The sequence below is a fragment of the Astyanax mexicanus genome, chromosome 21, assembly GCF_023375975.1.
Source record: "Astyanax mexicanus isolate ESR-SI-001 chromosome 21, AstMex3_surface, whole genome shotgun sequence".
Classification (NCBI taxonomy): Eukaryota; Metazoa; Chordata; class Actinopteri; order Characiformes; family Acestrorhamphidae; genus Astyanax; species Astyanax mexicanus.
In genome coordinates this window covers 33,338,165-33,351,407 of record NC_064428.1, presented here as the reverse complement: position 1 = coordinate 33,351,407, position 13,243 = coordinate 33,338,165, and the positions used below count along the sequence as shown (strand labels likewise).

At 41.6% G+C, this 13,243-nt stretch overlaps 1 protein-coding gene across 2 annotated transcripts in view; it reads left to right on the top strand.

The window, feature by feature from the left end:
- Positions 1–13,243, top strand: part of mast1a (microtubule associated serine/threonine kinase 1a) — a 104,042-nt gene that overhangs the window by 65,665 nt on the left and 25,134 nt on the right. For both annotated transcript variants that reach the window (XM_022674563.2, XM_022674564.2), the window contains 6 exons: positions 2,054–2,186; positions 3,425–3,492; positions 6,742–6,818; positions 7,531–7,739; positions 12,030–12,168; positions 13,057–13,189. In XM_022674563.2, coding sequence (XP_022530284.2) covers positions 2,054–2,186; positions 3,425–3,492; positions 6,742–6,818; positions 7,531–7,739; positions 12,030–12,168; positions 13,057–13,189 — 759 coding nt within the window. The remainder of the gene's footprint in view (positions 1–2,053; positions 2,187–3,424; positions 3,493–6,741; positions 6,819–7,530; positions 7,740–12,029; positions 12,169–13,056; positions 13,190–13,243) is intronic.

The window sequence follows — 13,243 nt, the reverse complement described above, 5'->3', positions numbered from 1 at the left end:
AAACTAGTAATGTGTCCCATGACTTTTTAATGGAAGCTATAAAAAAATTGCGCTGACCTGTGGGGTGTGTGTGAGGCCTCCTGCATTAACCAATTGCATTGGGCAGTTCAGGAAAGTTCTTGTAAAAGTTTTTTAGTAATTTAGCCTTCTATGATGCCTCACTCCAACTCCCATAATTCACTTCACCTTGCCATGAGCACACTGGCTAGTGTTCAATCAGCTTTACTTACAAGATAACACCTCACAACCTATACATGTGTCCCTTGTATAGGTTCCCCAAGCCATCAAGCCAAAGGCTAAAGCTGTCGCCATGTGGGTCAGCCAGACGTGACTCTTCCTGTACCAGTTTTTTTTCCTCCCGTTTCTGGGAGTCCTAGTTGAAACCGAGTTAAAGTTACTTAATTTTTACTTTTTTAAAGTAAATTTTACGCATCCTCCGCCCCCTCCCTCCAGCGTGCCGGCTGCAGCTGCCCTAAGTTCACGAGGTATTTCTTCTTCCTCCATTGATCTAGGTTACTACAGCTACAGGGGCGGCACAGGACACGAAAGGTCCCGGTACCCGTGACATATATTTGATATTCCATTTCTTTCCCTCTGGGAGGGCGATGGAGAATGTCACAGAGCCGGAGAGAGAGAATATTAGCTACTCCTCCAGATGAGAGGTCTGCTGGGGAATCTTCAGGACAGTAGAGTGTCCTCTTCACTGAGCTGGCTCGCTCTCTATCCTCTGTTCTGAGGTTATTAATCCGAGTCCCGCGGGACCATGGGCCTGTCACTCCACCAGCTGAGCCTGAGGCTCTCCGTTATCGAGGCTGAAGCAAACTGTGATCATAATGTCCTGCTAAGAGAAAAATCCTCTCAGGGGGACGTCTGTGAAAAAAAATATTTCACACTTGTACTCAGTGATAAAACTCCTGCATCCGGACTGCAATTGAAAAATCAGGAGGACCAGTGAGTTTTTTTAGGCTTTCTCAGTCACATGACATTGCGGCGTTCAGTAGCTCCTCCATTTCCACTCGCTGTTGTGTTTTTAACATGGATCCGAATCCAGTAGACAAAACTCAGAGATGTGGATCTGGACGGGACTAAAATTACCGGAGGACCACGAAAGGAGTTCAGCGAAAAACATTTGATAATTCAGCCTGTAATTTTCTCTCAAAGGATGTCTGAGAAAAATACATACATGGTCGTTCCGGACGGGAATAAAATTTAAATTTAAATTACCCAGGACCCCCTAAAAAACTAATCCCGTCCTCATAGGGCTAAAGATAACCTGAGTAAATATAAAAAGCACTTTTTTTAAATTAAAACTTTATTTATTTAAAGAAAAAACATACTATCCAAACCAATCTAGCCTTGTGTGAAAAAGTATTTGGTGCCTAAAAGTAATAACTTGTTTGTGTCACTCTTGGCGGCAACAAATGCAATCAATCTTTACTGATAACTGATAACTGATAATGAGTTTATTGCATAAACAGCCTGTTTAAGATCATCCACAGCATCTCAATCATCCAGACTTTAACTAGACCACTCCAAAACCTTCATTTAATTTTTTTGTTATTTTATCCACTCAGAGGTGGACTTTTTGTTTGTGTGCTTTGGATCATTGTCCTGCTGCAGAACCCAAGTACTCCTGAGCCTGAGGTCACAAACAGATGGCCACTTGGCCGCATTAAGCTTTAAGTTTAAGATTTAACTTAATCTAGCACTCAGTGCTGTATCTTTATAAGTAAGTCTGTATCTCTGAATACATTTTTTCCCCCTGTGGGGGAAGGCAGGTGGGCGTTCTCTGCAGCAGTGCTGTTAGCCAATCAGAGGCTATATGTTTGCCCATAAGTATGAATATTCATGAGCAAGAGCAGAAATCCTGTCTTTCTTCATACACCACTAATTCAGTGATCTAAAGCAGGGCTAAATAGAGCGATTATACATACTAGAGACCAGTCTTGTGCTGTATAAAATTCATGAAATAAAATGATGGAATAAGACTTTTAAAGAGAATTATAGTGTGATAAATGTCAGTATTAGGATCTTACTCTCCTCCTCTGTTCAGGAGTTTAACCCAGAGGAGTTTTATCACCTGCTGGAGGCGGCAGAGGACCACGCCAAGGAGGGACACTTGATGAAGACGGACATTCCTCGCTACATTATCAGCCAGCTAGGCCTGACCAGAGACCCCCTGGAGGGTGAGCCTCACACACACACATACTCGTGCACAATCGACAGATTATTTGGTACGACTACCTATAAATAATCATTAATTACAGCCTTAGTATGCACAGCAGGGGACGACAATAGACGATGTTTGAACTATAATAAACAATAATGAAAGAAATTACAATTAAAATGCTTCTCTGGTGAGCTTTTGTTTACATTCCTGCCCTGCATCTCCCTTTGTCGCGCTCGGCTTGACTTTAGTTTCCGCCCATTCTCATTTTTCCGCCACTTCTTGGGCTCCCGATCTCCCAATCTCCTTATAAGGGCGTTTTTTTTCATGCTTGTGTCCCAATTCACTAGCCAGGGCAGTGGTAGTGTATTGGACCGCATCCCTGACGACACGGGTTGGATCCCGTGTGAGGAACCGTGTTTAGATTTAGATTTGCTTTGAGATCAACTGTTCTGCAATTGGGTTCAACAACCCTCTGGGCTGGAGAGCTACTAGTCTGTAGCTACACTCCATCCCATTACACTTCATTTACCAAAACTAAAAATCCAGTTTTGTGGCCCACCACGTAATGGCTTGGAAAATATGTAATTGCGACCCCTGATGTACAGTATATTGAAGCAATAGAGAAAACAATTTATTTGATATGACTTGCAAAATAATCATTATTAGAGTTGTCCTGTCTTAAAGACTGTGATGTAACAGTTTTGGGGTTATGAAATTTTTAGCTCTGTTTTAGTTCTGCTGGAAATTCTTTTGAAGTAGGAACAACAGTGTTTGAGGTTCACAGTTTGTCCCTTCTGTGTACAAAACTCTCATTATTCAACTATGACAAGGTATAGTTTCCTCTCTCATGGTTTGCTATTGTTTCTTGTATCTGCTCTCCATCTTTATTTAGCTCTCTCTCTCTCTCTCTCTCTCTCTCTCTCTCTCTCTGTAGGTAAGTGTTGCTTGGTGACAGGGGGAGTTGTGTAATGTGCTGTTGTTAAATTGTTAGATATTAAAGATATCAGTGGAATTCACTTTATATTAATCCTGTTCATTATTTTAAGCTCTGTTTCCCGCTGTAATCTAATGTCCAGTTAATGACCGTCTTCCTGAATGAAATCAGGCGTTAAGAGAAGATGCTGTTCATTAAAGTAAGCGGAGCTGTCAGTGCGCTCTCGTTAGGACTGATGGAGATTAATTCTGAATCATCATGGGAAGGCTGTGCTCAGTAATCCGTGTCTGGCTGTGTTTAATATCTTTTCTCTTGTGTAGAAATGGTGATTCTGGACAGTTACGACAGCGAGGGACCACACACGCCTGAGACAGATGACTCAGCCGAGGTGGGTGAAGTGTGTGCATGTGTGTGTGTTACTGTTGTAGTCAAGACCACTAGAACCTAGTCTGTGTCAAAACTAAGACCAGGACATGTCAAGTCCAAGACAAGACCAAGACTTTTAGTAAAGGAATCAAAGTCAAGACCAAGACTTTTATTAGTCAAATCCAAGTCAAGACAGAGACTTCTGGAAGAGGAATCAAAGTCAAGACTGACACCGGGACATGTAGAGTCCAAAGCAAGACAGACACAAGGACATGTCAAACCTCCAAGTCCTGACAGAGACTAGGAAATGCAGAGTCAAGACTTTTATTAATCAAGTCTGAGACAAGACCAAGACTTTTCGTAGAGGAGTCCAAGTCAAGACCAAGACCTTTTTTAGTCAAGTCTGAGTCAAGACCAAAACTTTTAGTAAAGGAGTCAACATCAAGACTTTTATTACTCAAGTCTGAGTCAAGACCAAGACTTTTCGTAGAGGAGTCAAAGTCAAGACTTTTATTACTCAAGTCTGCGTCAATACCAAAACTTTTAGTAAAGGAGACAAAGTCAAGACCAAGACTTTCATAAGTCAAATCCGAGTCAATACAGAGACTTCTGGAAGAGGAATCAAAGTCAAGACTGACACCGGGACATGTAGAGTCCAAAGCAAGACAGACACCAGGACATTTCAAACCTGATCAAGACCAAGACTTTTAGTAGTCAAGTCCAAGTCAAGACCGAGTCTGGGGCATGTAGAGTCCAAGTCAAGACCAAGGTTTTAGTAGTAGACTCCAAGTCCTGACAGAGACTAGGACATGCAGAGTCAAGGTCAAGACCAAGACTTTTATTAGTCAAGTCCAAGTCAAGACCAAGACTTTTATTAGTCAAGTCCAAGTTAAGACCAAGACTTTTATTAATCAAGTCTGAGACAAGACCAAGACTTTTTGTAGAGGAGTCCAAGTCAAGACCAAGACGTTTTTTAGTCAAGACCAAGACTTTTCGTAGAGGAGTCCAAGTCAAGACCAAGACTTTTATTAGTCAAGTCTGAGTAAGACCAGGACTTTTAGTAAAGGAGTCAAAGTCAAGACTTTTATTACTCAAGTCTGAGTAAGACCAGGACTTTTAGTAAAGGAGTCAAAGTCAAGAATTTTATTACTCAAGTCTGAGTCAAGACCAAGACTTTTAATAAAGGAGTCAAAGTCAAGATTTTTATTACTCAAGTCTGAGTCAAGACCAAGACTTTTATTACTCAAGTCTGAGTCAAGACCAAGACTTTTATTAGTCAAATCCGAGTCAATACAGAGACTTCTGGAAGAGGAATCAAAGTCAAGACTGACACCGGGACATGTAGAGTCCAAAACAAGACAGACACCAGGACATGTCAAGCCTGATCAAGACCAAGACTTTTAGTAGTAGAGTCCAAGTCAAGACCAAGGTTTTAGTAGTAGACTCCAAGTCCTGACAGAGACTAGGACATGCAGAGTCAAGGTCAAGACCAAGACTTTTATTAGTCAAGTCCAAGTCAAGACCAAGACTTTTATTAGTCAAGTCCAAGTTAAGACCAAGACTTTTATTAATCAAGTCTGAGACAAGACCAAGACTTTTTGTAGAGGAGTCCAAGTCAAGACCAAGACTTTTTTTAGTCAAGTCTGAGTCAAGACCAAGACTTTTCGTAGAGGAGTCCAAGTCAAGACCAAGACTTTTATTAGTCAAGTCTGAGTAAGACCAGGACTTTTAGTAAAGGAGTCAAAGTCAAGACTTTTATTACTCAAGTCTGAGTAAGACCAGGACTTTTAGTAAAGGAGTCAAAGTCAAGAATTTTATTACTCAAGTCTGAGTCAAGACCAAGACTTTTAATAAAGGAGTCAAAGTCAAGATTTTTATTACTCAAGTCTGAGTCAAGACCAAGACTTTTATTACTCAAGTCTGAGTCAAGACCAAGACTTTTATTAGTCAAATCCGAGTCAATACAGAGACTTCTGGAAGAGGAATCAAAGTCAAGACTGACACTGGGACATGTAGAGTCCAAAACAAGACAGACACCAGGACATGTCAAGCCTGATCAAGACCAAGACTTTTAGTAGTCGAGTCCAAGTCAAGACCGAGTCTGGGGCATGTAGAGTCCAAGTCAAGACCAAGGTTTTAGTAGTAGACTCCAAGTCCTGACAGAGACTAGGACATGCAGAGTCAAGGTCAAGACCAAGACTTTTATTAGTCAAGTCCAAGTCAAGACCAAGACTTTTATTAGTCAATTCTGAGACAAGACCAAGACTTTTCGTAGAGGAGTCCAAGTCAAGACCAAGACCTTTTTTAGTCAAGTCTGAGTCAAGACCAAGACTTTTATTACTCAAGTCTGAGTCAAGACCAAGACTTTTATTAGTAAAGGAGTCAAAGTCAAGACCAGGACTTTTATTACTCATGCTGAGTCAAGACCAAGACTTTTAGTAAAGGAGTCAAAGTCAAGACTTTTATTACTTAAGTCTGAGTCAAGACCAAGACTTTTATTACTCAAGTCTGAGTCAAAACCAAGACTGGGACATTTAGAGAGCAAAGCACAACTTTTATTATTCAAGTCCAAGTCAAGATCGATACTGGAACATATTGGAACAGTTGAGTCCAGCCAAGACTGAGACAATTGAGTTCAGTTACAATACAATAAGTCATGAGTAAGACTGAAAGTGACTGAGTCCAAGTCAAGATGACACTGGGACATGTTAAGTTACAAGACTGAGACCAGGACATATTGAGTCCAAGTCAAGACCAAGACATTTGGTAGTCGAGTTCAAAGCAAAACAGAGACCAGGACTAGTCCCAGGTAGTAGTCCCAATAAACCTTCCATAAAAATGATAGACATTACATGGTCAAATAATTATTTTCCTCTTATATATCTGTATGCTGTAATGAGTGACTGACAGCATATTTATTTGGATACATGTTCCAAGTCCCTGGCTGTTTACCAGTTATTAATGAGACAGACTGATGTGTGTATGTATGTGTGTATGTGTGTATGTGTGTGTGTGTGTGTGTGTGGTTATGTTGTAATGAAAGTGTGTTATATAAGAGCTCTTTGGATCTTCAGCTCAGACAGATCCTTTTTTTAATTGATTACTGTCCAAATGCTCACAGTGCAGCAATCTGTCTGGGTGGAAACGGATGAAAGGGAGCTAATGGGTGAAGTAGCAGGAGCAGTGGGAGCAGTGGGAGCAGTGGGAGCAGTGGGAGTGTGTAGTGAGTGATGTTATACTGATGTTTGCTGTTGATTGGTGTTTTCTGCAGGGTAAAATGAAGGCCATGAAACCACCCTGTGAATCAGACTTTCAGACAATCAAGCTCATCAGCAATGGAGCATATGGGTGAGACACACACACACACACTCTTATTTATACACTTATTAATCACTACATCACGACACACCTCCAAACTTCATGTAGCTTCAGATTAGTTCATCACTACACACCTCCAAACTTCATGTAGCTTCAGATTAGTTCATCATCACTACACACCTCCAAACTTCATGTAGCTTCAGATTAGTTCATCACTACACACCTCCAAACTTCATGTAGCTTCAGAGTTCATCACTACACACCTCCAAACTTCATGTAGCTTCAGATTAGTTCATCATCACTACACACCTCCAAACTTCATGTAGCTTCAGATTAGATCATCACTACACACCTCCAAACTTCATGTAGCTTCAGAGTTCATCACTACACATCTCCAAACTTCATGTAGCTTCAGATTAGATCATCACTACACACCTCCAAACTTCATGTAGCTCCACAGTTCATCACTACACACCTCCAAACTTCATGTAGCTTCAGAGTTCATCACTACACACCTCCAAACTTCATGTAGCTTCAGATTAGTTCATCACTACACACCTCCAAAAATTCATGTAGCTTCAGATTAGTTAATCACTACACACCTCCAAACTACTTTGCAATAAGAGACTCAGATCAGATCAAGCTGCAAAAGAGCATGATCAGAACATACATTTGACCCCCCCCCCCCCTCTCTCTCTTTCTCTCTGTCTGTCTGTCTCTCTGTCTGTCTGTCTGTCTGCAGGGCGGTATATCTGGTCCGGCACAGAGAGACACGGCAGCGTTTTGCCATGAAGAAGATCAACAAGCAGAACCTGATTCTGAGGAATCAGATCCAGCAGGCGTTCGTAGAGCGAGACATCCTGACCTTCGCCGAGAATCCCTTCGTAGTCAGCATGTTCTGCTCATTCGAGACTCGCAGACACCTCTGCATGGTCATGGAGTATGTTGAAGGTAGCATATTCAGTATACCCTCACGTACACACATACACATAGTAGCTTGATAGGCCAGAAAGGCTGTAATTAAAAAGGGTTTTCAGAATTTTGTACCATTATGGCGAGCTATGTGACTATATATGCCCTTTACCAGAAAAAGAGATGGCACCAGGATTCACTGTGCCAGAAGATGGTTGTAGTTGGAGGTGGTTGGAGGGTCTGTGATGCTCTGGGCAATGTTTAGTGAGGTAACACTGGTCCTGGGATTCATTTGGAGATCAATTTGAAATGTGGCACCTCTGTAAACATCATTGCAAACCAGGCAATCTGATGCATGTTCATGATTGGATACATTCATATGGATATGGATGTCAGTTTGAGAACCAGAACCTACCTAAAGGCTTTGGACTTTTTAACCTGGCACACCTTATCATGGTAATGACGGGGTACCTCACCTTCTGGCATTCATATGGATGTCAGTTTTGAACCTGGCACCTACCTAAACATTGTTGGAGACCAGGCATTTCTCTACTTATGGTCACTATAGGGTATCTAACTTTGGGAAACATTGGTTTTGGCATTCGTATTGATGTCAGTTTGAGACCTGGTTTCTACCTAAAGGTCATTGCTGACCTGGCACAGCCAGGCGTCTACCTAAACATTGTTGGTGACCAGGCATTCCCCTTTATGGTCACAATGAGGTACCTGACTTTGGGAAACCTTGGTCCTGGCATTCATATGGATGTCAGTTTGAGACCTGGCTTTTACCTAAATATTGTTGGAGACCAGGCATTCCCCTTTATGGTCACTTTGGGGTAGCTAATTTTGGAAAACTTGGTCCTGGCATTCATATGGACTAACAATTTAGACATGGCATCTACCTAAACATTTTGGTGACCAGTCATGCCCCTTTATGGTCACAATGGGGTACCTCACTTTGGGTAACATTGGTCCTGGTATTCATTTGGATGTCAGTTTGAGACCTGGCTTCTACCTAAACATTGTTGGAGACCAGGCTATTCATGGTCACTATGGGGTAGCTATTTTTGGAAAACATTGGACCTGGAGTTCATATGGATGTCAGTTTAAGACCTGGAACCTACCTAAAGGTGATTTTTTACCTGGCACACCTTTTGATGGTTGTGATGTGGTCCATCACTTTGGAAACATTGGTTCTGGCATTCATATGGAGGTCAGTCTGAGACCAGGCTTCTACCTAAACCTGTTGGAGACCAGGCATTCCCATTTATGGTCATTATAGGATACCTTACTTTGGGGATCATTGGTCCTGGCATTCATGTGGATGTCAGTTTGAGTCCTGGCTTCTACCTAAACATTATTGGAGACCTGGCTTTGTCCTTTATCGTCATTATGGGGTACCTCACTTTAGGAAACGTTGGTCCTGGCATTCATATGGATGTCAGTTTGAGACCAAGCAACTGCCAAAACATTGTTGGAGACCAGGTATTGCCCTTTATCGTCATTATGGGGTACCTCACTTTGGGAAACGTTGGTCCTGGCATTCATATGGATGTCAGTTTGAGACCCAACAACTACATAAACATTGTTGGAGACCAGGCATCATGGATGAAGGTGGAATCTTTTCTACCCCACTGTAGAATTGGTTCTGGAATGGTTTGAGGAACTCAACGAAGAGCTGAAGATGATGATGTTGTGTACTGGTCTAGTTACCATATTTTTCAGACTATAAGGTGCACTTAAAATCCTTTAATTTTCCCAAAAATCAACTTCCATATTAAGGAGTAGTAAAGTCACTCTGCTGAAGTACAGAGTTATAAGGGTGAGAGTTTTCAGTAAAGTTTCTCCAGCACTAAGGCTGGGTGCAGCAGCATTAGCATTAACCGCTAACCGCAGCGCTAGCTCTTTTACCGTTCCGAGGTGAGTATATCAGACCGTAGTCTGCTTGTTTGCCATGTTAAAACAAGCTACCTGGTACAAACCGCTAGCTGATAGCGTCTTGGGTTACCGTAACACTCAGGGTTCATCAGCCTAGCACTATCAGGCTACATTAATGTCCCGCTAGCCCTGCAGTTAGCGGCTAATGCTAAAGCTAATGAGTGCTGCACCCAGCCTTAATGCTGGAGGAACCTTACTTAAAATGAATCTTAAACAAATATTGGAAATCTATGATTACTGTAAATAAACGGAAGCGCTTTACTCTACCCAAATAAACAGTTTTCAGGAGAGAAATCTGTGTAGAATCTGTGTACATCCAGCGCTCGTTTTACTTTGAGAATTACAGTTTTGTTTACTTAGGCGCTTCCCCAGCTTCCCTATTAGATGGAAATAAATGGTGACACCCTTGCTCACTTAGATTTAGGCATCATTATTAGAGTCACTTAATGCTCCTTATAATCTGGTGCTCCTTATGAAATATGAAAATAGACCAGAAAATAGACGTTCATCAAATACGGTATGCTTCTTAGGGAGGCACTGAAACATTAAATCCACAGTAACTTAAGCTAAAGGATCTCCTGTAATATCCTGGTGCTAGATACCTCAGGGCACCTTCAGAGGTGCAGTATATCATGTGTGTCTGATAGAGGTTGAACAGCTTGTATATTAGTGCAGTGCAATCTGTATTCCCTTTCAGTTCTAGATAGAAAAGCTGACTCTGCTGCTGCTGCTCTCTGACTGAAGCCTGAAGGAGAAAAACTTGCAATGTTCCACAAACACACACTCCCCGTCCATCTGTCTGTCTGTCTGTCTGTCTGTCTCTGTGTCTGTCTCAGTCAGCAGGCTGTTATGATGACTCGTCAGTGTGTGTACAGTGACACGTTGGACTGTGCTTATGTAAAAGTCACTGAGCTGTGTGTCAGACAGATTATCACAGCTGATCTCACTGCTGCTGGTCATCGTTCAGATCAGATCAGCTCAGCTCTGGCATCAGCTCAGCTGCGTCGACTCTTAACCATTACCCATCAACAGGCATTATAACTGCATGGTGGACCTTTATTGACTGATCGAATTGCTGTCATAAGCTGCTGGATCTTATTCCCCTCATTGAATAGCGTAGTGCAGGGGTCGGCAATTAAGTTTGGCCGCGGTCCAGATATTTTCCAAGCCATCAAAAAAAATTGTGTTTAGGAAAATGAAGTGTAATGGGATGGAGTGTAATGGGACTAATAGCTCTCCAGCCCAGAGGGTTATTGAACCCAATTGCAGAACAGTTGAATTCAAAGCAGGTAAACCCAAGAGGAAAGGAAATCGCCCTTATAAGGAGATATGTAGTTCAAAAATGGGCAGAAAAAAGAGAACTAAAGTCAAGCCAAACGCGACAGAGAGAGACAGGGGGGTATGTAAACAAAAGCTCTCCAGAGAAGCTTTTTATTTTTTTATTTTTTTCACTCGTTCATCGTTCATTATAGTTCAAATAACCTCACAGGCCAAATGTTTCATGCTTGCGGGCCACATCTGGCCCGCGGGCTGCCTATTGCCGACCCCTGATGTAATGTGTAATGCTTATTTATTAGTTTGGACACATTTTCTAATTTAATATTTGTATTTTTTATTTTTCCTACATTGTAAATAAATACTGAAGTGACCCAGACTATGAAGCAATCATGTAGTAACTTAAATATTTGGGGAGCTTTTAACTTTAAGCCGTTTCCGAGGCTGGTAACTCTGATGAACTCTTGCTCTTTATTTCCTGGGGTGATCTTGATGAGTGACAGTTTCATCATCTCAATGTTTTTGATGGTCTTTGCTGTGACTGCAATTAAGGATACTTTTAAAGTTCTTGAAATTGACTGACCATCATTTTTTCTTTAAGTAATTGAGTAGTTCTTGCTCCTCATAAACTGGATTAGAACATTACTCAAATAGAGCTATTATTCACTGTATACCTGTAACTCTACCTCTTCACTACTTTACAACTGATGCTCTCAAACGCATTATTAAGAGACAAGAACTCTTGATGAGTTCAGCACAGCTGTTAACTGAAAGCCTGAATTCCAGGTGACTCTACCTCATAAAGCTGACTGAGCTTTAAGCAAGAGGTGCTTATGACATATTGTTCAAAAATGCACCCATGGTTGAATGGTAAAAATATGACAATAAAATGTATCTCTGTCTTAACCTGAAATCCATATGTGACCCAGTTGAGATGCTCACTTATGGTAAACAGAATAGAATCCTGACTCTACAGAGCTAGCCTTTAATAGTGTTCTCCTCCAAGCGTGTTTAGCTTTTCCAGTGACCTGATTTGCACTGTTAATCTATCAATATATTCTTTAGTGCTCTCCCACAAATTCACCAGTATCACTCACCTCTCACTTTGTGCTCTAGGTGGAGACTGTGCCACCCTGCTGAAGAATATTGGAGCGCTGCCCGTGGAAATGGCTCGTATGTACTTCGCTGAGACGGTCCTCGCTCTGGAATATCTCCATAACTACGGCATAGTGCATCGGGATCTCAAACCAGACAAGTGAGTGTTTCAATACAGCTCCCCCTAGTGGGGTGGAGATCTCACGCTGACAATTAAAAGCATTTTAACAAAATATGGTGCACTTAAAATCCTTTAATTCTCCCCAAAAATCACCAGTGGGCCTTATAATCTGGTCTTCCTTATGTATGAACTCTACCAGTCAGGTATTAAGAAGCAGTAAAGCCACTCTGCTGAAGTACAGCGTTATACAGGAGTTTCAGTTTAGTTCTCCAGCACCGAGGATGCTAAGTGCTAAGTGTTCTTTCGTCATTCTGAGGTGACCCCGGCTAGCACTGCTGGAGCAGCATTAGCATTAGTCTCTAACCACGCTAAGTGCTAGCTCTTTCTCTGTTCAGAGGCGTGTATATGGGACTGTAGTCTGCGTGTTTACTGTGTTCAAACAAGCTACATGGGACGAACCGCTAGCTAATATTACCCTGGCTTACCGGAACACTCAGGGTTCTTCAGTGTAGTGCTATCAGGCGACATTAGCCGCTAACCGCTAGTGGTTAACTGCTAGTGCTAATGCTGCTGCGCCTAGCCTTAGTGGAAATATGGAAATCAAAGCTTACTGTAAATAAACAGAAGTGATTTATTCACCCAAATAAACAGTTTTCAGGATTAAAATCTGTGTAGATTAACATATAGTGTTGTAAAAGTTTTGTTTACTTAGCTTAGCTTAACAGCTGAATTAGATAGAAAACATGGCGACACCCCTGTGCCTTACTAATGTTGCATAATGTGCCGTATAATCTGTTGCACCTTATAGAGAGAAAAATGTAGTAGTTTAGACTTAATATCTTATGTTTTTATCATTTATTCAATTGGCTAAAACAATCAAATTCCAGCATATTATTGATTATATATGTATTTGTGTCTTCCTGTCAGTCTGCTGATCACGTCTATGGGCCACATTAAGCTTACAGACTTCGGACTCTCCAAGATGGGTCTGATGAGCCTCACCACAAATCTGTATGAAGGGCATATTGAGAAGGACGCTCGCGAGTTCCTGGACAAGCAGGTACATTCTGCTACACAGACCACTTTGTATTTTTTTTAATGCAGTCAGAATTAA